The 27,455-nt window shown below is 43.7% G+C and overlaps 1 protein-coding gene across 1 annotated transcript in view; it reads left to right on the top strand.

Moving 5' to 3' along the window:
* DNAH9 (dynein axonemal heavy chain 9) overlaps positions 1-27,455 on the top strand; it is a 206,270-nt gene that overhangs the window by 79,201 nt on the left and 99,614 nt on the right. The window contains exons 13-18 of the mRNA XM_056866930.1: positions 4,999-5,118; positions 14,387-14,575; positions 17,745-17,980; positions 20,762-20,884; positions 21,834-22,038; positions 27,087-27,251. Coding sequence (XP_056722908.1) covers positions 4,999-5,118; positions 14,387-14,575; positions 17,745-17,980; positions 20,762-20,884; positions 21,834-22,038; positions 27,087-27,251 — 1,038 coding nt within the window. The remainder of the gene's footprint in view (positions 1-4,998; positions 5,119-14,386; positions 14,576-17,744; positions 17,981-20,761; positions 20,885-21,833; positions 22,039-27,086; positions 27,252-27,455) is intronic.

Consider the following 27,455-nt stretch of genomic DNA (forward strand, 5'->3'; position numbering starts at 1 on the left):
GAGTCTTCCCTCAAAGGTCAAAATAGGCCTGGAAAGGGCCCTGCCCCCTCTCCCTGCCTTTTACTGAAGCCTGGAACTCTGTGGCTGCTTAGCAACAGCCACTAAAGTAATCCGTTGCTTAAAGCTACAGCTACTCCTTTTTTAATTTTTATTTTTAAACCCCAATGTATTTTTTTTTTTAGATTTCACATTTTTCTGCAAACCTGGGGCCCTTTTCAGGTTTGTAGAAAGATCTGTCTTGCCCTTTCACAGCTGCAGTCACTGGATTTAAGTATCCAAAGATCTGGCCAACTTTGCTATTAGAATATAAGATTAAGCTTGTAAATACCCCCTGCTTGTCTGCCTATGGAAAACAAGAATAACTAACTAACCAGACATTGTAAACTAGATGGTAATTAGTGCTTTTGTATGTATTTTAGTCTGCCCATGTGCCATAAAATATAGCAGAAAAGTGTTGGCAGGATACTAACTTTGGGGGCAGCAGCTTTTTTGTGGACATTTGTTCACCTTTGTGGACATTTATTTACCAAGGTGCTGTATATAAAAATGCTTTTGAAACTGTGGTCCTGGCTAAATATCACTTCCATGAATTCTGACAACTCGCTCCCTTGAGATTTTGAATGTCCCTCTGGCCATTCCCATGTTTTATGCAATATATCCCTTTTACTAAGAGATTCTGTAATTCCATATTTAAATTATTAATATTTAATAATATTTAATCTATTTTAATATTTTGGGCAAAAATACACGTGTTCGTTATTTCACCTTACAGTTAGCATAACAATAATAATACACAGTAATAATAATTAACACTTACAGATTTGGAGATACTCACCACTTTATAGTAAATCAGTTTCGTAAACACTCAGGACACTGTCTAAAAGAATTATTTCTCCTTCTTCACCAATACATCACAGTGTAATGCAGCCTGGAATTGGTGCTGGTGGGAAACTTTGCCTGGCCTTTAATTAGGAAAACCTTCAGCTCTCTACTGTAGCATATTTCTCTGACAGATTATAACCAATGGGCCAACCTAAAGCTTTCTTGGGCTATTAGAATCCCACTGGAAAATGATGAAAAAGGTGGTGACAATAGAGTGTTCACCAAATCATTTCTGTTCTTTTTTCAGATGTGTTCATATGGGAAAGTGTTCATATCCAACGAGTATATTTTAAGAAGAAAAGGTCATTAACAATTTGCACATAATTTTGTCTTGTTTTCTAAAGAGAGACAGTGTGTCAAAAACAACAACAACAAAAAATAAAACTGATTTTTGAGGAGTTATATGCATTCTAGGATCCACTGTACATAATGTCAGCTTCAGTACATTTAACAGCTGCATGGCAGGCAGAAATTCAACAGAAAAAGTAATGTTCAATGTAGTAAAGTCTAAAGCTGTTGAGTTTCTGTGCACCTCTTAATGGCATAGAGTTTCTGCCAGGAAAAGGCAACTCTACTTAGCTATGAGTAGAGGTGTTTTTAACATTAATTTGTTTAAAATATATGCGTTTGTGACATTTATATACTCTGCCTTCAAAAGTGGGTTATAAAATTCCTTGGTGGGTCCATTATCTAGGTATTGACCAGATTCATACTGGCTTAGCTTCAGCAAGGGTGCTATTTCATGTGCCTTCCACACGTACTCTAGGTCAGTGGTTGGCAAACTCATTAGTCACCAGAGCCAAATATCAACAGTACAACGACTGAGATTTCTTTTGAGAGCCAAATTTCTTAAACTTAAACTATATAAGTAGGTACACTGTTTATTAACTTAATAAACTTTAATTAAAGTTTTAAGTCTTAATTAAACTATAGGTACACTGAATAAACTTGATATCATACTTAATAATGATCTTATTTATTGATAAAAATTAAATTGTAAGTAAGGTATCCATAAAATTAAATCATGACAATGACTGACAAACACTTAATGTGAACAATGGCCTTGCATCACCCCGACCCCCACTGACCTCTCAGCGGCCGTCCTGGCGCATCCCGGCCGCCTCGGCCTCCCGCGCTTGCCTCTCGGTCTCCTCCTCCTCGCCGCTGCCGCCTGGGCTCTTTCCTTCCTTCCCTCCCCGGCCGGCCTGCCGTCCGCCTGCCCACCCCTCCTCAGCGCCTCGGCCTCCAAGGAGGAGGAAGAAGAGGAGGAGGAAGGCGGAGGGGTGTCCTCCCCCTCCCCTCTCGCTGGTGTTCTCCAGCGGCGGAAGGGAAGGGCAGTCCACGAGGGCGACGCGCTGGAGCTTGCAGGTGAGGAAGGCGGGGGAGGGTGTGTGTGTCCTGGATTGGGGCCTCCCTCCTTCTCCCCGGTGTTCGGGCCAGCACGTTGCAAAGATCCGCCCCCCCTCCCGGTGTTGCAGCGGTGGCAGCTCTGGGCTGGCGGAAAGGCTGAGAACTTTTGCAGGACTTCTGCATGTGCGCAGAGCCCGGCTGGGGCAGAGAAGGGATGCCAGGCTCTTCGCTGCGACATGCAGCCCCGATCCTCCGGCGAAGGAAGCCAGCCCCCCCGCGCCCAGGGAAGGTGGCTTCTCTTGGGTGGGCGGCCGTGATCCTGCAGCCCAGAGCCGCACTCAAGGGGCCAAAGAGCCGCATGCGGCTCTCGAGCCGCGGTTTGCCTACCCCTGCTCTAGGTATATCACCTTTTCACTTTCGTGTATAAAACAATTTAGAATAAAATAAAAGTAGTGAACAGCCAAATCAGTGTTATGGTTTTTGAAATGATATAAAATAAAGATGCACGTACATCCTTTTAGAATGGGAGGAAGGAAATTAATTTACAGAAGTCATTTTTCATATTATAGCTGTAGAATGTAATCATAAGCAGTATTGAAATTTAAACAGACTGTATTTTGTATTCTGCAGAGGTAGGTGATCAAGGAACTCCAGATGTCACTAAAAATAATAATCTTCTTTTCATATTCAGGTTTATTCCTGGTGTATTGTTCAAGCAGTGTAAAAATGATTTAGAGGCACTTAGCTTTAAGTTGTTTGTGCTGGATGCAGATAAAAATCAATTGTTAACTTCAGTTCTTTTGTCAGAGAAGTTAAACGTTCCAATAACTTTGGGAACAGTCAGCTTTTGTTTTACAGTGAAGAAGGGAAAATATTATCAGATGTGGATACAGTGATGGCATAGGCATTGCTAAATCAGCTGCTAGATCGCTTAAAGCACTACTAAAAGGGGTGCTTTTGCATGAACCTGTAATCATACCCATCAAAATAACAGCCCTGGATAGCTATCACGCAGCCAGTCCTCAGCTTGACAAATAATATAGATAAATAAGAAAGCATTACACCTGGCAGCAGTAATCTCAAGGGCAAGACACTGGTTGGGCAAGGAGTCAATTTCTCTCTCTCTGCTCTAGAATTTTTGGCCTTTTATGCATGGCTGTTTCCCTCACCGTCACCCCTCCAACGACTTCGGGTCTTTGTTTTAATTATGCGTGCCATTTCCGACCGTCAGAAGTCACCTTGCTCTCCTCCTGCGTTTCCCTGTGTTTTGCCCGCGTTTTCAGAGACCTGTTTTATCTCGAGTTTGAAAACGTGGGGCAACGCAGGGGGAGAGCGAGGCGACCTCTGGCAGTCGGAAACAGCATACATAATCAAAGCAAAGACACGAAGTCATCGGAGGGGTGATGGCGAAGGAAACAGCCATGCATAAAAGGTAGGATTGCCAGGTCCCTCTTCGCCACTGGAGGGAGATTTTGGGGGCAGAGCCTGAGGAGGGCAGGGTTTGGAGAGGGGAGGGACTTCAATGCCATAGAGTTCAATTGCCAAAGCGGCCATTTTTCTCCAGGTAATCTGATCTCTATCGGCTAGAGATCAGTTGAATTAGCAGGAGATCTCCTGCTACTATCTGGTAGTTGGCAACCCTAATAAAAGGCCTTTGTGTAGATTCTTGCCATGAGTATGCAGGCAGGGTAACAAGATGCAGAGGAGGACAGGGCAGCTGTCCCTTTAGCAATGGGGGGGGGGCGGCGTTCCAGCAGGTGCCGCTTTGTCTAACAAGCTGATCGATCCTGCTAAAATTCACAGCTCTGCATGGCTAGTAAAAGATGCTCCATCTTTCTTGGGTCTGTTGCCTTATAAGAGTCATAAATGTGGGGAAAATACATGGGGAAAGCAAACAGGAAACAAGGTAAACTTCATCAACAATAGATGTAACTGGGTTGTTGGAAGGACAGAGAACCTTTCTGGAAGTGTCTGAGGAAAACTGGATGCTCTGCTGGAACAGTTTAACGGGCCGCATGTCTTCAGATTAGGGTTGTCAAAACCAGCTTGGGAAATTCCTGGAAATTTGAAGGTTGTACCTTGGTAGGATGGAGTTTGGGGAGGGGGTTCAGTGAGGTAGTGATACCATAGAGTCCAGCCTTGAAAGCTGCCATTTTCTCCAGGGGAACTGGAAATCAGTTGTAATTCTGGGAGAACTCTAGGCCCCACCTGGAAGCTGGCAACCCCATTTCAGATGCAGCCACCAGCTATGTAGAAGAACTGACATTGTGGTAATGATTAAAGGGTAGAGAAGCCAGCCTCCAGGTGGGACCTGGGGTTTTCCCAGAATTATAGCTCATCTCCAGACTACAGAGATCAGTTCCCCTGAAGAAAATGATTTGGTGGGTGGACTCTATTGCATTGTGGCTTACTGAGGTCCCTGTCCTCCCCAGGCTCAAGCGCCAAATCTCCAGAAATTTCCCAACCTGGATCTGGTAACACTACCTTCTCATCCCCTGCTGGTGGCCAGCGGGACCTGGTAACTCTATTGAATGGAGATTCATAAGGCTTATTCCTTTAAGGAATCAGACTGTGCAATCTCATTAATATTTCTCAGAGCAATTAAATTAATAATTTCTCTCCTGTGTGGCTCCTTCACAAACAGCCGGCCCTCTTCTTTCTGACTGAGGTTATCCCCAGGCTCGGGTTGTGTCAATGCATAAACTCAAATGACATTACTTCAGGATATTCTGTTTCTCCCGTGATTTTCTTCTTTTCATACTACAGCACCTCAATGAAAACTTGGCAGTACTCACAGCCAAATTTGAGAAGGCCACAGCAGAGAAGCTGAAATGCCAGGAAGAAGCTGAAGCCACCGCAAAGACTATTTCCCTTGCAAATCGACTGGTAAGAGTCCCTCAGTGAAGCTTAGCATATGTGAAGCACAAATTGTGGGTGTACTTGTGAAGAGTGTTTAGTCTGTGTTTAGTATAGTGTGTAGAACTGGAAATCTTTCTAAATCAGTTGAGTTTGTACAGCTCCTTTTCTAAACTTGGTTGCCAACTCTGGCTTGGGAAGTTCTTGGAGATTTGGGGGTGATGTTTATAGAAGGCAGAGTTTGGGGAAGGAAGGGAGCTCAGCAGGGATGTAATTTCATAGAGCTCAACCTCTGAAGCAGCCATTTTGTCCAGGAGAAGTGGCCTCTGCAGCCTTGAGATCAGTTGTAATTCCAGGAGAACTCCCCCCACACCTGGAAGTTTGCAACCCTATTCTATTTATTAATTTAAAACATTATCTACCTTGCAGAACTCAAGGCAACTTACAGGGTAACTAAAACAACAATGATAAAAAGTGCATAAAAGACCACAATTTAAAATCTCGATTAGGACTGCCAATAAATAAAAATTAAATTAGTCAAAGGCAGTACTAAATAAAACTGTCTTCAGCTGCCGCCTAAAGACTGAAGCTAGGGTTGCCAGCCTCCAGGTACTAGCTGGAGATCTCCTGTTATTACGACTGTTCTCAAGCCAGTAGGGCTCAGTTCCCCTAGATAAAATGGCCGCTTTGCCAATTGGCCTCAATGGCATTGAAGTCCTTCCCCTCCCCAAACCCTGCCCTCCTCAGGCTCCGCCCCCAAAATCTCCCACTGGTGGCGAAGGGGGACCTGCAACACTATAGAGATCAGTTCACCTGGAGAAAATGGTCACTTTAGAAGGTGGACTCTATGGCATTATGCCCCATTGAAGTTCCTCTCCTCCCCAAACCCTGCCGTCCTCAGACTCCACCCCCCAAACCCCCAGGTATTTCCCATCCCAGAGCTGGCAACCCTAAGTCAGGCACACCTCCCTGGAGAGGTTGTTCGATGATCATGGGGCTGCCACCAAAAATGCCTTACTATCGTGCAGCCACCAGATACACTAAATGCTGAAGTGTTGTCAACTATTCTTGCAATGGAGAGCAACTTGTCAGCTGGCACACAGAAATATAAAGATAGTGTCCCTTTCTTCTCTTGCTTTTCTAGAAGGTATTGCTAAGTTAATGCTAATGGGGCAATGCAAAGGACAACCAAGACTAATGACTTCTTCAAGACATGGTGGCAGAGGAGTGATCAAATTAACCATGCATGGATAAAAATTAGACTAGTAGAAGCCTGAGCCTGGATAGAGGGGAATATCCTAGCGGTAGAGGGCATAAAGGTTTTGTTTAGATTTCTAAAAATGTTTTATATCTGTTGTTTTAATATTTGCTTTATCAAACTGTTTTTATATTGTTGCTACCCACCTTGGGTCCTGAGATACGTAGGTGAAATGAAAGGCAGGCATATAAATAGTTTAAATAAATAAAATAGTTGCTGTGCATCAGAAGACTGCTGCAAACACACATAGCATGAGCACAGCAGTCCTTGACTGCTTATGATACATCTAATCAAACCAGTGAACTATCCTTATATGCAAGCAAACACAAATATACAACTGCCTTAAAACCAGGCAGCAGCAATCCCTCCAAAATACCACTCTCATATTCAGTCATTCATATCCGTCAGCAGATAATAAGCAGGCATTCACGACTACAGCTGCTGTGAAAAGAAACCTGTAATTTCAGTTTTTAATGAGCATTATTGCCCTTTATCTTTCCAGTAAGGCTCTATTAGAAAGGTGCACAGTTCCATACTGTTGCAATGTGCAAAAAAACCCCTGCCTTGGCTGCTCAACAAGAAACTAAAAGGGCTGTTTGTTGCTTGGGGTTAGGATATTGCAATTGGATGGGTCAGTTTCCAAGAGTTTAGGAACATGAGCATTCCCAAAGAGACAAAAGAGCAGAGGTCCTCAGCTTTTCTGAGCCTGTGGGCATCTTTGGAATTCTGACACAGAGTTTTGGCTGCAACTACAAAATAGCTGCCACAAGAGACAGAGCCAAATACAAAATATCAGGGAATGAGACTGTGCATAACTCTAGCAGTACTTCTTTCAACATTTCAGGCAAAAGCTCTGTGTAGCAAGATGCCTTTTAAAAAGAACATATTGTTTCTAAACATTTTTTTGCATACACCTTCAGGTGGGTTGCCAGGTCCCTCTTCACCACCTGCGGGAAGTTTTTGAGGCGGAGTCTGAGGAGGGCTGGGTTTGGGGAGGGAAGAGACTTCAATGCCATAGAGTCCAGTTGCCAAAATGGCCGTTTTCTCCTGGTGAACTGATCTCTATCGGCTGGAGATCAGTTGTAATCCCAGGAGATCTCCAGCTAGTACCTGGAGGTTGGCAAGCCTACCTTCAGTCCTGCAGTCATGCAATCAGCACAAGATTTTTGTGCTGTGGTAGCAGTGGCTGCCAAAGCAACTTCTAAAAATCTGCACAGCCAGGCAGAAGCTCTGCTGGGCGAAAGCCCCATCTGACCCTGCCCACTTTATAAAAATACTTAGTGGGTGCCAGGAAAGGGTCAGTGGAACTTCATTGGAACCTTCATTCCTTGACCTACCTCTTTGTAGAATCCCTTCACTTCAGTAGCACTAATCCAGAGTAAGCAAACTCTTCGAAGAGCTGGGCTCCATTGCCTTTATTGGAACCAATACATAGAGTTGCCAGGTCCCTCTTTGCCACCAGCGGAGATTTTTGGGGTGGAGCCTGAGGGGGGCGGGGTTTAGGGAGGGGATAGACTTCAATGCCATGAGTCCAATTGCCAAAGTGGCCGTTTTCTCCAGGGGAACTGATCTCTATCAGCTGGAGATCAGTTGTAATAGCAGGAGATCTCCAGCTAGTACCTGGAGGTTGGCAACCCTACCAATACAGCTTGAGAGTACCTGCTTAAATGGCTAATGGAATTCACTATGTGTGATTTAAGAGCATCCTACAAACAACTTTACTGTCTTTTCTTTCATCACTTCTAAACCATTTCAAGGTATTTTGTCAGAAGGAATAATTAATTAGTTGTGCACTGGAATTAGCTGCTATGGAATTTCTTTCCTGCACTGCTTTAAATGGTGTCATGGCTAATCTAAAATGAACGTATTCAACATTTGGCCTAATTTAGAAGTAGAATATAACATTTCATACAGAAAACTACCACATCCTAGAATAATTAACACACTTGGCAAACACTAGGCAACTTTTCCTGTCATGCTTTACCATCAAACTTTGGACCATTCTGCATTTTTGCCAGCAGGGGGAGCTAGTAATTTCCATAATCAGTGCTGGGTTTATTTACAAAGGAATGAGAGTTAAGCTTTGAGGCTGATACCAAAGTCGCTCATAGAGAAGCCAATTAAAAAGTGAAAGAAGGAAAAGAGCAATAACAACTAATTAGCATGGAGGGTGATTTCTTAATTAAGATGGAACTGGTAAAATGAAAGATTTTGTTTTGTAGCCCAGATGTGGGACATTTTTCAACCTCAGGCTTTCTATTTTTAAGCCTGACTTGTCTTGCCTGGCACCTGTGTCATTTATGCACTTTTTGACTAATTTGGTCAAAATGATGGTGTTTATACCCCAAGCATAGCAGAAAATCAGAGATTTCATACTGTAAATTCCCCAGTGCGCATGGAGACCTGAAAGCCAATTCCAGCCTGAGCATCCCGTGGCAGGAAGGAAAATTTGGAGAGGCAAACCAGTTTTATTTTTGAAATTCAATAATCAAGTTGTATGATTTGGAATTAAAAACCTTAGGAATCCACCGAATTTTGTTTCCTGTGGAAAAAAGTTCTTCAGTCCCTTTTTCTAGCCTTAAGAACACCCCGAAACATCACTTATCCAACCCATGTCTGATAAATGCCCTTCCTACTAAGCATGAAGTTGTCTTCTACGAAGTCAAGCACTCAGTCCGTCCAGCTCAGGATTCTCCACTCTGTCCAGCAGGGCCTCCTCAAGGTCTTAAAAAAGTAAAGGTCCCCTGTGCAAGCACCAGGTCATTCCTGACCCATGGGGTGACGAAACATCCCGACGTTTCCTAGGCAGACTTTGTTTACAGGGTGGTTTGCCAGTGCCTTCCCCAGTCATCTTCCCTTTACCCCCAGCAAGCTGGGTACTAAGACCTCAAGGTCTTAGGCAGAGAGAAATCCCAGAAGGCGGTGGCGTTACTCAGGTGGTGCTCACCCTGTGGCTCTTGGGCAGCCACATTCACAGTTGAACACACATGAAGCTGTCTTATACTGAATCAGACCCTCGGTCCATCAAAGTCAGTATTGTCTACTCAGACTGGCAGCGGCTGTCCAGATTCTCAGGCAGGGGTCTTTCACATCACCTACTTGCCTAGTCCCTTTAACTGGAGATGTCGGGGATTGAACCTGGGCACTTCTGCACGCCAAGCAGATGCTCTACCACTGAGCCATAGCCCCTCCCAGTTCTCAGAAACCGAAAGAGCAACATGACTACTGTATGCCTCGTGTGACAAAAACTCATACAATAATATAAAATGTAACTATTAATAATAATTGTGTAATTATACTTTTAAAAATTACTGAAGTACCTCTCCAAATTTGTGGTTGTCTCTTGCTGTTGAACCTTAGCCAGCCCTAGTGTCTCTGGAGTGAGGGGAAGGGCTTCCCTCTTCCTCCTCTTTCTGAGTGCCCTCTTTCTCCTCAGCATGAGGCACAGCAGGTCGAGCAAGAGAGTGAGATTGCCAAGGTGCCCAGAGATGAGCAGCTGGCAGTGGAGAAAGGGGAGTAAAACAACCACCACACCCCCACTATGGCCAGCGTGCTCTTGTCTTGGGTGATTGCTGTGGTGGTTTTACTCTTCTCTTTTCTGTGGTCAGCTCGTTCGCCTTCTGGCAGTTGCCTTGACTCTGGGATGAGCGCACAGAGGCTGCAGAGAAGGGTTGAGTGTTGGAGGTGAGAGGTCCCTCACTTCCATTCCTGGAATGAGGCCCACAGCTCAGGGAAGCTCACAACTTGCCTGGCTGTTTTACAATGGGAACTTAGGGGGGGGGTGTTCAGAAAAATTCCATTACTGTTTCAGATCTGGACTTTGGGAGGCCAAAAATTACTGTGGTTGTTAGTTTCAGGTAGGGAAACACCGGTTCAGGTTTAAGATCTATGCTGTGTTTTCATGTTCTAGATTCTCAGGACCATTTTCTGCACTTCTGCACTGCAGAGACTGTTCTCTTCATTGCACAGCCAGTTTGAGGGTCTCCCACATAGCAGCCATGGCACATAATGCCACCAAAATCACCCAAAATGCCATCCTCCCTCTCCTCTGCAGACTTCCCTGAATCCTAGCCACATGCAGTTCCCCAAAAGGAGCTCGTTTCTGTACACGTGCACCTCTCTCTATACTCATATGGCAAGAATTACGGACCGCTGGTTTGCCATTTAACTAAGAGGCGCACATGCTTGGCATGCATGCACAATGAATTCCCTCTATGCAGCTTGTGTGGAAAGGTGATTGGCTAGTGGAGCTAGATCCATGCCAGAATCCTATTTAGGGTTGCCAACCTCCAGGTACTAGCTGGAGATCTCCTGCTGTTATAACTGATCTCTAGCCGATAGAGATCAGTTCACCTGGAGAAAATCGCCACTTTGGCAATTGGACTCTATGGCATTGAAGTCCCTCCCCTCCCCAAACCCCACCCTTCTCAGGATCCGCCCCCAAAACCTCCTGCCGGTGGCGAAGAGGGACCTGGCAACCGTATCCTAAGCAGAATCACAACCTTCTAAGTTAACTGAAGTCAAGTGAGTGGTGTAACTTTGCTTAGGACTGCACTGCACTGTTTGCTACCAGAGCAAGCTTTACAGTGGTTTCACTCCTAGTGTTTCTGTGCTATTAACTACATTCTGCTGTATCTCAGACTATGACAAAATGTGGTAAATAGCACAGAAACACTATTGTTGTTGAATCATAGTGCTTGTTGTTTAGGGTTGCCAACCTCCAGGTACCAGCTGGAGATCTCCTGCTAATACAACTGATCTCCAGCCAATAGAGATCAGTTCCCCTGGAGAAAATGGCCGCTTTGGCCATTGGAGTCGATGGCATTGAAGTCCCTCCCCTCCCTAAACCCCGCCCTCCTCAGGCTCTACCTCAAAAACCTCCTGCTGTTGGTGAAGAGGGACCTGGCAACCCTAATCCTATTGGCTGGAAGAATGCTGTTGCCCAGGAAAACAAGCACAATTAAAGAACAACACCGCTAACGTATGTGTATGGTCCTACTGGCTTGGTGAGCAGTAGCATCTGAACTCAAAACAACACGGATTTTTGGGGAGGGCGTTTTTGTTTCAGTAAGAATCCCGGGTTCCTAATACCGTTCCATGAACCCAAAGTAACAACCCCAAACAGCATGTATGTTTTCAGCTTGGGAGTTGCGTTATACATATCCTTATGGGAACCACCTGCCAACAAGCCCCTTCTGGAACATGGGTAGAGCCTCAGGTAGCATGTCAAAAAGCCGCATGTGGCTCCCAAGCCACTGAGTATCACTGCATTATTCTATTGCCGAAAAAATTTAAAGGAGTCTTGTAACATCCTAAATATGAACAGATTTCTTGTTGCATGGACCAAAGCACCACGGCTGTTTCCAACACCTGCTGTATGAGACTGTTTAACCAGAGATGACAGGAACTGGACTCTAGGACATTCAGCATACAAAGCAGAATTACAACAGCTCCCTGGAGTTTCAGGCATTGGAAAATCTTTCCTAGCACTTGTTACCTGAAACCCTTTAATTGCAGATGCCAAGGAGTGAGACTAGGAGGCTGTGGCTGCAATCCTAAGGTTACTTTCCTTGGAGTAAGTTCCACTCAACCTGGGATTTCCTTCTGAGTAGACGTACTTAGGATTGCTCCCTAAGAGCCTCTGCATGAAAATCTTTTTTTCTTTCCACTTAATCACAGCCCCTTCCACCATACCACACCCTATAGCTGAGTACTCCAGAGGTAAATGCCTTCCGTTCAGAGGAATCTAGGCATCTTGAAGTTATTAGGCTGGAGTCAGGCCTCAGTCCTAGGACCTGTGGGCTCAGTTCAGGAGCATGTGTCTTCATTGTCAGGGCTTGGTCTTGAAGTGTGTGAAATAACAGAAATCTCTGAGCATGTGCAGAGTGTTTTTCTTCAATATTGTTATCTCAGCCTGCCTTCTACATGTCGGGGATATGATATGTGGTATTCTGGATATTAACTTCTCTTGAGAAAAATTGAGACAGATTTACAGCAACAATGGATGAGCTTTCAGTCTGCCATATGCACACTCTATGAATTTCACATCTTTTGGATGCTGCTGCCAGGTAGACCCATTCTGCATTTTCAGTCCCTAATGGATACTGGCCCCTTTCTTTCCTTCAGTAGACCTATCTCAAACACTTGGCCCAATTAAAAATACAGCTTTGATTGGTTCAAAATCTCCTGACTCAGGCAGTCACTATGTAAACTTGAACTTCCCCAAGAAAGGAAAATCCACAGCATTTACAAGGACTAGTAGCATGGATGATACCTGTTTGGATTCCCAGTTTCCAGATGATGATATTGACTTATTCCATGTAATCCACCTTGAGTTCCAGAGAGGAAGGTGGACTATAAATAATGTATATAAATAAATAAATAAATAAATAAATAAATAAGAGGATTCCTTTGGTCTCTGGCTAAAAAAACCCTACCTGCCAGTACAGTTGCAATTTAGGAAATGTTAAGAAGAAGAAGAGTTGGTTTTTATACCCCACTTTTCTCTACCTTTAAGGAGTCTCAAAGCAGTTTAAAATCACAATCCCTCTCCCCACAACAGACACCTTGTGAGGTGGGTGGGGCTGAGAGAGTTCTGAGAGAACTGTGACTAGCCCAAGGTCACCCAGCAGGCTCCATGTGGAGGAGTGAAGAATCAAACCCGTTTCTCTAGATTAGAGTCCACCGCTCTTAACCACTACACCGCACTGGCTCTTAAGTATCTTGTTCTGACATTGCACTTTCTACTTTCCAAGAAGTGCTCTAACTGTACCTGCTAAAGTGTGTCTTTACTGGATAAGTAGACATATCTCTCCTTCCCAAGTGATATTTTTTGGAAGTGAAATATTCTCATGAATGGAAAAATATCTGAAACCAGTAACATACATAAATATACACATACATACACAGAGACATTTTAAAATGCAAAAACAGTATGTTAGCTAAAATGGTGACTGGCATTCTTGTATTCTGTCTTGTTTTCTATAATTAAAACTTATTTCCCTCTTGTTTAAGGATATTTTTTGCCCTTAAAGTTTTTATACTATATTGATGGCCTTTCATGATGGTGTTCCTCCTTTTATTCTTCCCCCCACCCCCCAGAGATGAGCACCTGGGAGAAAGATTTTAATTCTGATTGCATTTTTTTTGGCTTGACTCTGAGAGCAGATATTACTTAAATGCCAACACTGGAAAAACAGACCTAAATAATGTAAACCCTTATTCTTCGACACTGTGCAGCCTACATTTGCAAGCTTTTGTCTGTTTATGTATGTCTATTTCTATGAAGACTGGACTTTTAAAAAGTTGTCAGAAGCCTCTGTCCTGAAGGACAGCTAGCCAGCCATCAGCATTATACATGTACATTCTGACTTTCCTAATTTGTGATAATGATTCATTTCTGCTGACTATAAATATATGTGGTAGGTAGTGGCAGCTATTCTGGATTAAGCAGCAATATGAAACCTGGTTAGGTTATTCTCTCTGCAGCATTAAAAAAAAAATCCCCTCAGTTGGACCCAAATGTAAGATGCATGTTGGTTGACATGCCATGTTTGAGTTGGGTGGGGTTGGGGAGGAAGATATTGCTCTTAAACCGATCTTAACCTGCACTTCTTTTCCAAACTTGTCTCCCTACAATCAAGATGCAAAAGTGAAAACAGGTTATTCAAATTTGCTGTGTCACCCATAGAAATTATGTGAACTAAACCTGCCTAGGGAGGCGCAGACAGTTACCAAGGGAGGTGTGAGCTCTAGCTGTACCTGCTAATGTGTGTCTTTACTGGATAAGCAGACATATCTCTCCTTCTCAAGTGATATTCTTTGGAAGAGAAGTATTCTCATAAATGGAAAAATATCTGAAACCAGAATTTACTTCCTGAAACTTTGCTGGGCACTTTGTGCCTCTCCAAATGTGTGAATTCCCGTCGTAGGATATATTGTGTGAGTAAGGTCCAGATAGGGCCCAAACGACTGTGACAAAGCGCATACAATTCTACTGTATATGGGATCCAGATAATAATTTTCCGGTGATTGTTTTAGGTTGGGGGCCTTGCCTCTGAAAATGTGAGATGGGCTGAATCTGTGAAAGATTTCAAGATTCAAGAGAGTGCTTTGTGTGGAGATGTCTTGCTGATAACTGCCTTTGTCTCCTACTTGGGTTACTTCACCAAGAAGTACAGGCAGGATCTGATGGATAGTGTTTGGAAACCATACTTGCGCCAGCTGAAGGTGAGCATGAATAGTTGCCATACTTTCATGGTCATTTCACAGAAAACTGAGAAGCTTTAAGAGAGTTCATGGCTCAGCAGCAGAGCACAGGCTTTGCATACAGAAGTTACCAGCTCGGTCCCTGGGAGCTCCATTGAAAGGATCTCATATAGCAGGTACTGGGAGAGCCTTTTATCCTCATTAACACAGTCCACGTAATTTCTGTCAACTTGTGTCTCTGTTTTGGCCCTGTTAGATAGGTGGAAAGGAAAGAGGAGTCACATTATAATGGTATACAGGGCTGACAAGAGCAGGCAGGCTATTCTCCCTATTGTTTCCTCCCACTGATAAGGAAATTGCTTGCCACATCAGAGCCAAAACAAGAAATACATCAAAAAAGTAATATGTTTGTTTCAGATTTTAGCAGCAAATATAGAGATCACATACAGATATTTAAATTTTTTTAGAATGCTGTTCTTTTTTATGTAAGAGGATGTTTTGAGTTCAAAAAATTAGACCTCTGGCAGGCAAATTGTGTCAGGGTGATGCCCTGATATTAACAAGTCCGCTTAACGTCTCTAATTTCTATATAAACCACTGGTAATTAGAGGATAGTTAAAATTATGAAAACACAATTCATGTGATACCCTTTATTGAGACCAACCCAAATGTCAAAAAAAAATTTGTTCATCTGCTCCTTCTATTTTCAATTGCTTCTACCCCATTATTTTTATGGCTAAAATGTTGAGCAACAAGAGACTGTGACAATGGAGATCACATATCTTTATCTATACAATGTATTATTATTTCAGTGAGAAATAATGTCTTGACTGAAAATGTCTGCTATAACTTTAGAGGTTCTAGCCCCACAAGTCTTCTGGTTAAGCTCAGCTGACTCCCAAGGCGGCCTGGCATTTTTATGTGTCCTCTTTCTAGAACTGCTAACGCTGCCTTGTGGCACAACAACAGACCTGTGAATGTGTTAATTACATTCTTTTAAAAATACAAGGTATAATCTGATCCTGTTCTATCAAACTGTCAGTTTAGACTGCTCCAGACCTCTCTCTTTGAGGTTTCTGTGTCATTGGTTGGTTTGTAAACAACCAGGCATAATGGAACATTGAAACAAAAATGGGATGGGAGAAAGATCAGGGTTGCCAGCTCCGGGTTGGAAAATACCTGGAGATGTTGAGGGTGGAGCCTGAGGAGGGTGGGGCTTGGAGAGGGGAGGGACTTCAATGCCATGGAGTCCAATTGCCAAAGTGGCCATCTCCAGGGGAACTGATTTCTATCGCCTGGAGCAGGGGTCTGCAAACTGTGGCCCCCGAGCCGCTTGCGGCTCTTTGGCCCGTTGAGTGCGGCCCTCCAAACTTGGTCTCGCGCCGGCAGCCGGGCTGCGGAGCTGGCGCACCTGAGCGAGAGAGCGAGAGCGAGCGCGAGAGAGCTGTCGAACGGGCGCGCTGTCCCCCCCCCCCGCCGTGGAGAATGGCCGGGTCCCCCTTTCCCTTGTCCTCAATGGTTGGGAGGCTAAAGCCTCCCCTCCTGCCTTGCGATTGCTGGGCGGGCGGCTCGGCGGTTCCTGGCCCCCCTCCGCCCGCCTATCAGCTGTTGGGTGGGGCAGCCTTCCTTTGGTAGACCTGGCCTCCGGCTGAGTCCCATTGGGAGGCCATGTCTACCCACTGGCTTTCTTGGTGGTAGACCTGGACTCCGAGGAGGGGGAAAAGTCCCCCTTCAGAGGCCAGGTCTACCAATTGGCTTCTATGGGCATCCAGAGGCCAGGTCTACTGCCAAGAAAGCCAATGGGTAGACCTGGCCTCCCAATGGGACTCAGCCGGAGGCCAGGTCTACCAATAGGCTTTTATGGCGGTAGACCTGGCCTCCAGACGAGGACTCCAGACAGGGAGGGGGAAATGGCAGGGACTTACAATTTAATTTTTATCAATAAATAAGATCACTATTAAGTATGATATCAAGTTTTATTCAGTGTACCTATAGTTTAATTAAGACTTAAAACTTTAATTAAAGTTTATTAAGTTAATAAACAGTGTACCTACCTATATAGTTTAAGTTTAAGAAATTTGGCTCTCAAAAGAAATCTCAATCGTTGTACTGTTGATATTTGGCTCTTTTGACTAATGAGTTTGCCGACCCCTGGCCTGGAGATCAGTTGTCATAGCGGGAGATCTCCAGCCACCACCTGGAGGTTGGCATCCCTACGAGAGATGCCGCCCACCCTTATCCTATGAGATAATTTGCTGGAGCCATGGACTCTGATAAAATTATGAAAAGTTAGCCTTGGCTCTATTTATAGCACTTTTTTTTACTTGCTAGTATTCTAGATTAAAACTTGAAAACGCTAATGAAACAGTTTCTCTAGAACGTTCGTTTCACTGCCATCAGGGTAACAAAGAAACCTATTTGTTTTTAAACATTATATTGTCATTTTGCAAGCTCATTCCTTTCAAGAGGATGACTATTTGAGGGTGGAGATATCTGGGACCTGTCTTGCTTCATCTAGGTGGAATCCATTATGGATACAGCCAGAAACACCTCATACTCCTCTCAAAAGAAGGGACATCTGTGATCTTTGAGGGCAGGGTACAGAACCAACTATTGCTGTTTTTTTTAAATGAATTTTTAAAATTAAGGTATATTGGGGAGGTGAGTGGGATGCGTGAATAACCAGTATGTGATGAGAATAGCAGGTAAAGGTAATTGGCTTCTTAGAGATGCTTTACAGAAAGGGCAATGATAGAAGGGAACAATTGGCCAGTAATGCAAGAGTAAACCATGTGCAGATTTATAGGAGTGCACTAAAGCAATCACGCAGGGTGCTCCATTGTATATTTATTACTTTATGTGAGACCTCTTATGGGCTACTTCCTAATGAAGGTCTCACTACAACCAGTGTTTGGGCTGTGGACATTTTATGGATTATTAGTCAACTTGTCAATAACGTAAAGTTGTATATTTTCAGTTATGCGAATGGACTTTCTTATACTTTATTCTCTGTTGATCTGTTGCTGTCAATGTTGGCATGATTTGCTTCTTTAGTTATAGAACGTTACTGACTTCTGCTGTGGGCTGTAATGCCCTCCTCTTAAATAGTAGAAATGGTGGCGTTAAACTCCATTTGTCTGTGCGTGGAAGATGGAAATATTTGCAAACGGTCTCTGTCTTGCTGCCCTAGGTTGCGATCCCTGTGACCCCTTCCCTGGACCCTCTGCTGATGCTGACCGATGATGCAGACATAGCAGCCTGGCAGAACGAAGGGCTGCCGGCCGATCGCATGTCCACCGAAAATGCTACCATCCTAACCAACTGTGAGCGCTGGCCGCTCATGGTTGACCCCCAGCTCCAGGGCATCAAGTGGATCAAAACCAAGTATGGCGAACACCTCCGAGTGACTCGGATCGGCCAGAAAGGGTGAGCAAGCACCCCATGCAAAGCTGCAATGAAAATTTATGTCTTAAATTGTAGCGTCAAGTTTGATGTATATCTGACTTCAGCCTAAAGATTGTGGGAGCCAATTACATTTGCAAGGAAAGCTCTCCAATTTGGCAGCTAGAGAACTTTTGTGTATTAACCTGCCTTTTTCATTACCAAGATTATAGAGATTTCTGATTAAACAGGGAGGAGCTGTGCAGAACTTGGCTTGGTTGCCATAGAAACCTCACTAAAACTGTGAATGTACTGAGGAGGAGGAGAATAAAAAGGGTTGGCTGTATTCTGGGTGCCAGCTGGCGGTGCGTCACACTGCAGTTTTCAGTGCTGAGGATTTAATTCCTGCTCTATTGGTGCATCTGTAATACTTGGCCAAGACTCTGGCCTGCAATGGGACAGGGGCAGTTTCACAGGTCCTCAAAAGGAAAAGGTCTTTGGAGGGAAACGAAGGGGAACTTTTGTTGCCTCTTGCTCACATGGTTGCCTTCACACCCCTTTTCCTGAAGGTCTCGAAAAAGAATTCAAGACAAAGAAGGTCACAAAGGGGCAAGAAGCTGTTTGGCTTTCTGCCCTTGTTGTCTTTCTGTGGAGAAAGCTAGATGAGCAGAACGCTCACAAGCTCTGATGGCAATCAAGTGTAGTAATTTCACAGTCCTCGTGTTTGTTGTTTCTGTACTTCCGTTGACATCTTTACACGTTTTGATAATTAATGTGTGTGTTTGGCTCTGGGCTTCTAGTGATTCAGGCTGTACCCTGCTTTGGATAGGTCTGCAGAGGCTGGAAAAAGTACCAACTAGCTTGCAGTGTTCTTGTGATAGCTGGTTACCCCCATCCTTAAAGTAGCACCCTTAAAGTAGTACCACACTGTCTTATAAAGAGGAACCCTGGGACAAGGAGAGACAAAAGGAAACAAACCAAAACAGAGAGGGCCAGCATGGTGTAGTGGTTAAGAGTGATGGTTTGGAGTGGTGGACTCCAATCTGGAGAACCGGGTTTGATTCCCTACTCCTCCACATGAGCAGAGGACACTAATCTGGTGAACCGGGTTGGTTTCCCCACCCCTACACATGAAGCCAGCTGGACGACCTTGGGCTAGTCATAGCTCTCTTAGAGCTCTCTCAGCCCCACCTACCTCACAGGGGGTGTCTGTTGTGGGGAGGGGAAGGGAAGGTGATTGTTAGCTGGTTTGATTCTTCCTTAAGTGGTAGAGAAAGTCAGCATATAAAAACCAACTCTTCTTCCTTTTTCCTTCTCCTCCTCCTCCTCCTCCTCAAATTTTACCTGATGCATGTTGGGATGAAGGCATATCCTTTGACTCAGACTTTCCTCTCTGTTCTAATCTGTGAGAGCCAGCATGGTGTAGTGGTTAGGAGTGGTGGACTCTAATCTGGAGAACCCAGTTTGATTCCCCACTCCCCCACATGAACAGCAGACTGTAATCTGGGTTTGTTTCCCCTCTCCTACACATGAAGCCTGCTGAGTGACCTTGGGCTAGTCAAAGTTCTCTTTGAACTCTCTCAGCCTCACCTATCTCACAAGGTGTTTGTTGTGGGGAGAGGAAGGGAAGGCAATAGTAAGCCTGTTTGAGACTCCTCAAAGGCAGAAAAAATGGAGTATAAAAACCAACTCTTCTTCTGTATTTCAACAATTACATTGAATTAAGAAACTGCATTTCAGTTTTCACAGCATATCATTCTGGATTACCTATGTAACCCCTTCTTCCCTCCAAAAGCATGATTCAGAGACTTGTTATGGAATGGCATTTAATGAATATGAGAAAATGGTGTAGTTAGTTATAATGTTAAAGGTACTACAATGTGGTCTTCCTTTGTATCTTCCACTGAATTGTATATAGTCTTTGGGTGTTTCTCACTGTTATCTCATATCTCTACAACTCTTTATGCTTCGCCTCAAATTTTTGTCTACATCTGATTGATGCTGCTAATTTCATAACCATTAAAAACGCTTTTAAAAGGCACAAATCTCAAACACCCGTAAAGTTTCGAGGTGATTCCAGAGTTTCATCTGTTGGCGCATCTTTAGAATCTGCGTAGCAAGGCAGTTCAGTGACGATTTAATGTCAGCGGTCCCTCTTCCATGCAAAAGGTTGTACTGTTCTTTTACAGGTTTATAACCTTGGCTGCAGGAGCCCCAAGGAAGCAATAAAGGGGCTTTGATGCTAGTGGAGAGGATGAAATAGACTGGAAAGCACATTGCATTTGAAATACTTGAGTGTGCTTCTATGTTTGCCTAGTTTGCTTCAGGGAAAAGGCATTTTCATGCAATTAAAAAATTCCTGGACCTCAGGGTATTCTTAGCCAACATACTTAAGAAGAATGTGTCAATGAATCGTGCACCTGTGTGGGGAGATAGCTACCTATATACCCACACGCATGAAAATTATTCTGCTTCCACGCATATCCTTATTGCTATTGCAGTATTCCCATTCATTTTATTTACTTAATTTATACCCTGCCTTTCTCCCCAGTGGGGACCCAAAGCAGCTGACACCATTTTCTTCCCTTCCATTTTATCCTCACAACAACCCTGTGAAGTAGATTAGGCTGAGAGTGTGTAACTGGCCCAAGATCACCCAGTGAGCTTCCGTGGCAGAGTGGGGGATTTGAACCTCTGCCTTGCAGATTGACACTCTAAGCATCACACCCGTCCTTGTTCTATCCAGTGCAAGCCCATGAATTCTTTGCTGTAACAGGCATTGTTGGTTTTGTTTGCATCTGTCACCTTAATTGCTGTCTTTCCTAGATACCTGGACATGATAGAACAGGCTCTTGCTGCTGGTGAAGTTGTTCTCATTGAAAACTTGGAAGAATCTGTTGACCCAGTCCTAGGTCCACTGCTTGGTCGAGAGACCATCAAAAAAGGAAGGTAAGCTGGTGGTGGACCACGTGGCTTCTCTTCTGAGGTCACCAACCTCTAGATCAGTAGTTCCCAACCTTTTTTTGCCCATGCCCCACCTAAGCATCTCTAAAATCATGATGCCCCCCCTGTGACATTGTCACCAGCTGACCGCCGTGTACATTCTGATTTTAATTTTAAAAATGTGTATGTCACAATACATAAGAAAGGCCCTGCTGGATCAGACCAAGGCCCATCAAGTCCAGCAGTCTGTTCACACAGTGGCCAACCAGGTGCCTCTAGGAAGCCCACAGAGTGCAGCAGCACCATCCTGCCTGTGTTCCACCACACCCAATATAATAGGCATGCTCTTCTGATACTAGAGAGAATAGGTATGCAGCACAACTAGTATCCATTCTAACAGCCATGAATACCCCTTTTCTCCATGAATATGTCAACTCCCTTCTTAAAGCCCTCCAAGCTGGCAGCCATCACCACATCCTTAACTATCACACCACAATTTAACTATGCGTTGTGTGAAAAAATATTTCCTTTTATCTGTTTTGAATCTCTCACCCTCCAGCTTCAGCAGATAACCCCACGTTCTAGTATTATGAGAGAAGGAGAAAAGCTTCTCCCTGTCCAATTTCAGCATAGCTTGAGGGGACCCTTCTTGAAATGGTGCATAGTTTAATTCAGAGGTGTACAGAGTTTGCCTAACTTGAAATGGTGCATAGTTTAATTCAGAGGTGTACAGAGTTTGCCTAACTCTGAGTTATCTAATGCTATCTATTGTCATTCATTTAATTCAAAGCTTCAAAGCAAATTGACACTTTACTTTAAAGGCCAAGTAGACTATTCTAACAGCGACCCAGAATGATTCTTTCCCTCAAGTTCATGGGTACATTTGGCAATTGAATTACTTGTTTAATGTTAACATGGAGTAATGCAATATAAAGATGTCTCATGTTTCGTTCAGGTACATTAAAATCGGAGATAAGGAATGTGAATACAACCCCAATTTTCGTCTAATACTTCATACAAAGCTAGCAAACCCCCACTACCAACCAGAAATGCAGGCTCAGTGCACCCTCATCAACTTTACAGTGACTCAAGATGGCCTGGAAGACCAACTGTTAGCAGCAGTTGTCAGTATGGAGAGGCCTGACCTAGAAGAGCTAAAGGTAAGCTCCAGGGCTGGACGGTTGAACCTCCTGATTGAACCTTCCTATGGTTGTTTATGCATGGGTGCTTTCACTCAAGTTTGCCCCCGGTCTATCTCGGTTGTTCCTTGGAGTTATGCATGTAACTGGGTTGTGCACTACTGGTCTAAGGGCCAGTTACTGGTGGCCCCCACAAGTCACTTTCTGTAGACTCCCCTGTGGCACCTGCTTCACTCAATGGCTGTTCATAGATAGAGCAACTTACTGTACTGATTACCCCCTTTGCTTGGAGAATTTCCCTGTTATAGCCAGCTGTTGCCTGGATGTATGGAGATGGCATGACGATTTTTCACAGAGGTGGCAAACCATGTATGTGTATGGCTGCTGAGCAGAGCAGCTGTTTCAGTCAGTCTCCTGCTGGTGGCTGTAACATATTGACCATCCTCAAGGGTGCAGTCCACAAGTCAAATTTGTTTTAATTGTTGTGAATCATATGCTCAAATAGTCATGGGTCACAGGCTCAATTCACCACTGAATTAAAGTAGTAGCAGAAGGTAATGAGGGGGATTAGTTATCAGGTAGCTGGGAATAAAATGTTGTGCTATGGAAGCATCAGTTTTAGGCTTTACGTATTCTCTGCAGAATGACTAAAATAATGGCTAAATAATTCCCCTTTGAGGCTTGCCTGGCACCTACCATAATGTCTTTTTAGGTCCCAGGCCAAAATTGTTCTTGTTACCCAGGTTTTTATCTGAGTGTTTTTGTTTCTCTTTTTAGCTTTTTTTTTATAGTCTGGTTGTGGTCAGCTCTTTTTCATGTCTATCTTTATATTGTTTTATGTCACTGGTTTGTTTTTAATTGCTTTTACGGTTGCGAACTCTGGTTGGGAAATTTCTGGAAATCTGGAGGTGGAGCCTGGGGAGGGCAGAGTTTGGCGAGGGGATGGACCTCAGTGGAGACCTGATCACTGTAGTCCAGAGAGCAATTATAATTCTGGGAGATCTCCAGGCCCCACCTGGAGGATGGTAACCCTACTTGCTTTGTTTTTTAATATTGATAATTTATTAGGTTTGCCAGGTCCAGGTTGGGAAATATCTGGGGATTCTCCTCAGGTGGAGTCTGACGAGAGCGAAATTTGGGGAGGGGCAGGACTTCAATGGGGTAGAATGCCATAGAGCCCACCTTCATAAGCAGCCATTTTCTCCAAGTGAACTGATCTCTGTCGCCTGGAGATCAGTTGTAATAACAGGAGATCTACTGCCACCACCTGGAGGCTGGCAACTCTATTTATGATGATTTGATGTTGTTTTTACCACAAACAGGATTCTGCTGGGGCAGCAAAAAATTTCTTAAATAAATAGGATACCCTTTCCATTCCACTATGCCATTTTGGGAACTTAGTAAGCTATTAGACTAGGAATTCAGACTTCCAACCTAAGCCTCCTTGTGTTCAGGTATTACAGAGGCAGACAAAAATTCCAGCAAAACTGCAAGAATCAAAGAACAAGGAGGTTTTTTTTCCATTTAGAGAACTACAGTAGCCTCAGAGATTGAAAAGACTGAGTTCTCCATGCATCCCTTCATATTGTTAAAAATACAAAAAGCAACTTCCAAAATACAAAGCAACTTCTCTTAGGGAAAGAGAAACAAATTGAACTAGGTAGCTGAGAGAAAGATCATTAGATACATGTTAAAAATATGATCTTTGGTCAAATTAATTCCCAGAATACCTTCCTTAGCAAGCACCGGGTCATTACTGATGCAAGGGGTGATGTCACATCACAACGTTTACAAGGCAAACTATATTTATGGGGTGGTTTGCCATTGCCTTCCCCAGTTGTCTACACATTACCCCCAGCAAGCTCGGTACTCATTTTACCAATCTCAGAAGGATGGAAGGCTGAGTCAACCTTGAGCCGGCTACCTGAAACTGACTTCTGTTAGTATTGAACTCAGGCCATGAGCAGAGCTTTTGACTGCAGTACTGCAGCTTATCACTCTGCGCCACAGGGCTCCCTTTAGCTCTTTAACTAACTGAAATAATAGCTTTATAATATTGTCGAAGGCTTTCACGGTCAGAGTTCATTGGTTCTTGTAGATTATCCGGGCTGTGTAACCGTGGTCTTGGTATTTTCTTTCCGGACGTTTCGCCAGCAGCTGTGGCAGGCATCTTCAGAGGAGTAACACTGAGTGTTACTCCTCTGAAGATGCCTGCCACAGCTGCTGGCGAAACGTCCGGAAAGAAAATACCAAGACCACGGTTACACAGCCCGGATAATCTACAAGAACCAATAGCTTTATAGTTCCACATTGTTTTTCTACATACAGACCTAAAAAGCAACCTAAGGAAACCTTTTTAAGTGTGGTTGTCTTTCTAAAATCAGCTAGAACAACCTCTTTTTTGAGAGAGAAAAATATAATTGACTAAAAAAGATCTTTGATTAAACATACAATACCAACTTGTGTATTTAAAACAAAGGTAAACTCTTGGGATCCCATAAATATTTCCAATAGCAAATCAGAGACATCTAGATTTAGATGATTTTGAAATTCAGATGTTTAATATCATTTATGATATGAATACCTGGAAAAAAACAAATCAAAGCAAGTTTATGTACTACAGACAGAAATTCAAACTTATTTATTTTTATTTTATTTTATTCAATTTCTTTTCTTTTTTTCTTTTTTTTTAAAGAAGGAAAGACACCTTTTTATTGGTTATCCAGTTCAGAGAATTACAGACAACGAATGGGTATTAGACAATTCAACATTGTATCAGAAGCATTGCATTCAGGGGACAAACACTGATGTGTTTCCATTTTATCTTGCCAAGATTAATACACAGACTTAACACATAGAATGCCCACATTGGAGAAAACCTCAGGGTGCCAAGGGGCAGACTGGCACTTAGCAACTTTGCAAGCATCCCTGGTGGGGTAGATGTTAATGTTCAAGAACAGACACTCACAAGAACAATTCTTCCCAAGTAAGCCAGCCCAAAGCACCATTGCCCAGAAGGAACTGTCTCAGGGCCCACAGAGCATGGCCAACAAATCTTTCTCCTTTCACAGCAGTGTTTAAAAAAAGTTAATTGCAAAGGCACGCCAACTCTTTGCCTGCTCATGCCTCAAAAATGACACCACGGATTTGTGCACAGAAAGAGCTCTCCCCATAAAGGGATGGAACTGTAATTAAACAACACTTGAGGAGAAAACATCCTCCTAGCCATTCCTCCTCACGTCATGTTTTGGACACAAATAGCCCCTGCAGAGAAGGGGTTTTCCTTAAGAAGCAGAGCCCTGCCAGCTCAGAACTAGGCAAGTTGCTTAAGATTCAGTTTTGAGAAGAGGGAAACATTCCTTGCAGAAGGGTAACTTTGGGTAAGGCAAAAAGGGTTTCATCGTGTACTACGCAGTCCCATGGCAATCTACACGCAGGCTACATGGCCAGCAAGACCAGGAAAAATATGGATGTCGATCCCCCTTGTTTCAATTTATTCCTATTTAAAATTGTAGAGCGCCATCCTATATGGAGTCACACCCTCCTCAGACCAATGCCTTCAATTGGCTTAGGATGGCATGGTTGAAGGACCAATCTGTGGATGGAGCTTCTCTCCCAAAGGTAGCCTTAGACCTTAGATAAAGCATTTGGGGGGGGGAATAGAAGACCTTTGCTCTCGTCCTGATCACAACACATCAATTGCAAGAACATGAACAGCTTTAGATAAGTAAAGCAATGCATTTAAATGTTTTTAAAAATACATATTGAAAACACAGTCATGAGGTTAAACGCGCTTATCCCTAAAAGTGTAATCATTTTTTGCCTTTTTTTAAAAAACCCAAAAACCGGGCAGCGACTCTTCAGCCCATTATTATTCAATTTCTATCCTGCCCTTTCCCAACTGTAGTCAGGCTCAACCCAAAAACACAATTCAATAAAATGGTGGTTAAAATATATAAAACATAATTAAAACCTTATTAATTTAAATGTCCAATTGGCACCCTTAACACTGAAAGGCAAGAACAGAGATAACCAGTCAAGGAGGGGGGAGGAAAGCAAAGAAGGGAAAGGTAGGAACAACAGAAAATAACTAAGGGAATGGAAATAGTGGGAGACATGTGAGCCTTCCTGCTAGGGTTGCCAGCTCTGGGTTTGGAAATACCTGGAGTTTTGGGGGGTGGATCCTGGGGAGGGTGGGGTTTGGAAAGGAGAGGGACCTCAGCAGGCTATACTGCCATAGAGCCCCCCCCCCCCCAAAAGCAGCCATTTTCTCCAGGGGAACAGATCGTGGTCATCTGGAGATCAGTTGTAATAGCGGGAGATCTCCAGGTGCCACCTGGAGGGTGGCAACCCCACTTCCTGCAGTATCTCTCTATTGGGAAGCCTCTAGCCAAATTCGCACATGTCATTTTAAAGCCCCTTTTAGCTGCTCTCCAGCTGTTGGCGTGCATGTGCAAGAAACCAGAAAGCCAGTTTTAAATGTGTGTACATCAGGTTGTCCAAATCGATTGATAGCTAGGAGGGCAGACAGATTCACGATTGCATTTCAACCTTCCTGTGCCTTGCAATGCATATGTGATTTTCACCTGTGTCTGGGTTGCAGTTGAAGCGGCAGCTCTGCTTTCCGCTGCTGGGCATCCCGAACTCTGACTCATCCGTCTTTTGCAGCTTCAGAAGTGAGACAGCAGCGTGTGTGACCTGGTTCAAACCTTGCCTCAATCATGAGAGCTCACCAGGTGGCCTTAGGCAAGCTGGCATCTCTCAGCCTGCGCCTGTGATGTGGGAATGAAAATATTGGCCTATATACGAAATTACTATAATGGTTACTGGTGTTGTTTATGGGAAGGGTATTAAATACTGACACGCACCCATAAACATAGAGTAACATTATTGAATGTTATATGCACTGGACATGTTTATGCGAGCATGTGTATGTGACAGTTTCTTGTTCCTTTTCTCAATGCTAAGGAAAGGATGTCTAGCAGGTGAGCGTTCAAGAGAATGTGGCAATGAAGGCAATGTTGATATTTAATTTTTTATAAAAAAAATTGTCCTTCAACTGTTTGCAGTCTGATCTCACAAAGCAGCAGAATGGATTCAAAATAACGCTGAAGACTTTGGAGGACAACTTGCTGTCCCGCCTCTCGTCTGCCTCAGGGAACTTCCTGGGAGACATCGCCTTAGTAGAGAATCTGGAAGTCACCAAACAGACGGCTGCAGAAATTGAAGAAAAGGTAGCACAACTGGGGTGATGTATGGTGAGGGAAGCGTATATGAGGGGATTTGAATTTGAAAAGTGCATCCTTGTTCTGAAGTTTGGAAACTAGAAATCACTCTAAAGCCGCATGTTCTTTTATGTCGGCCAGATCTGAACAGCTTCTTTCGGTGTGTGCATTAAATGGGCAAAATTTAAAGCAAATTACAAATAGCAGCACCAG

This window comes from Euleptes europaea, chromosome 1 (genome assembly GCF_029931775.1).
Source record: "Euleptes europaea isolate rEulEur1 chromosome 1, rEulEur1.hap1, whole genome shotgun sequence".
Taxonomy (NCBI): domain Eukaryota; kingdom Metazoa; phylum Chordata; class Lepidosauria; order Squamata; family Sphaerodactylidae; genus Euleptes; species Euleptes europaea.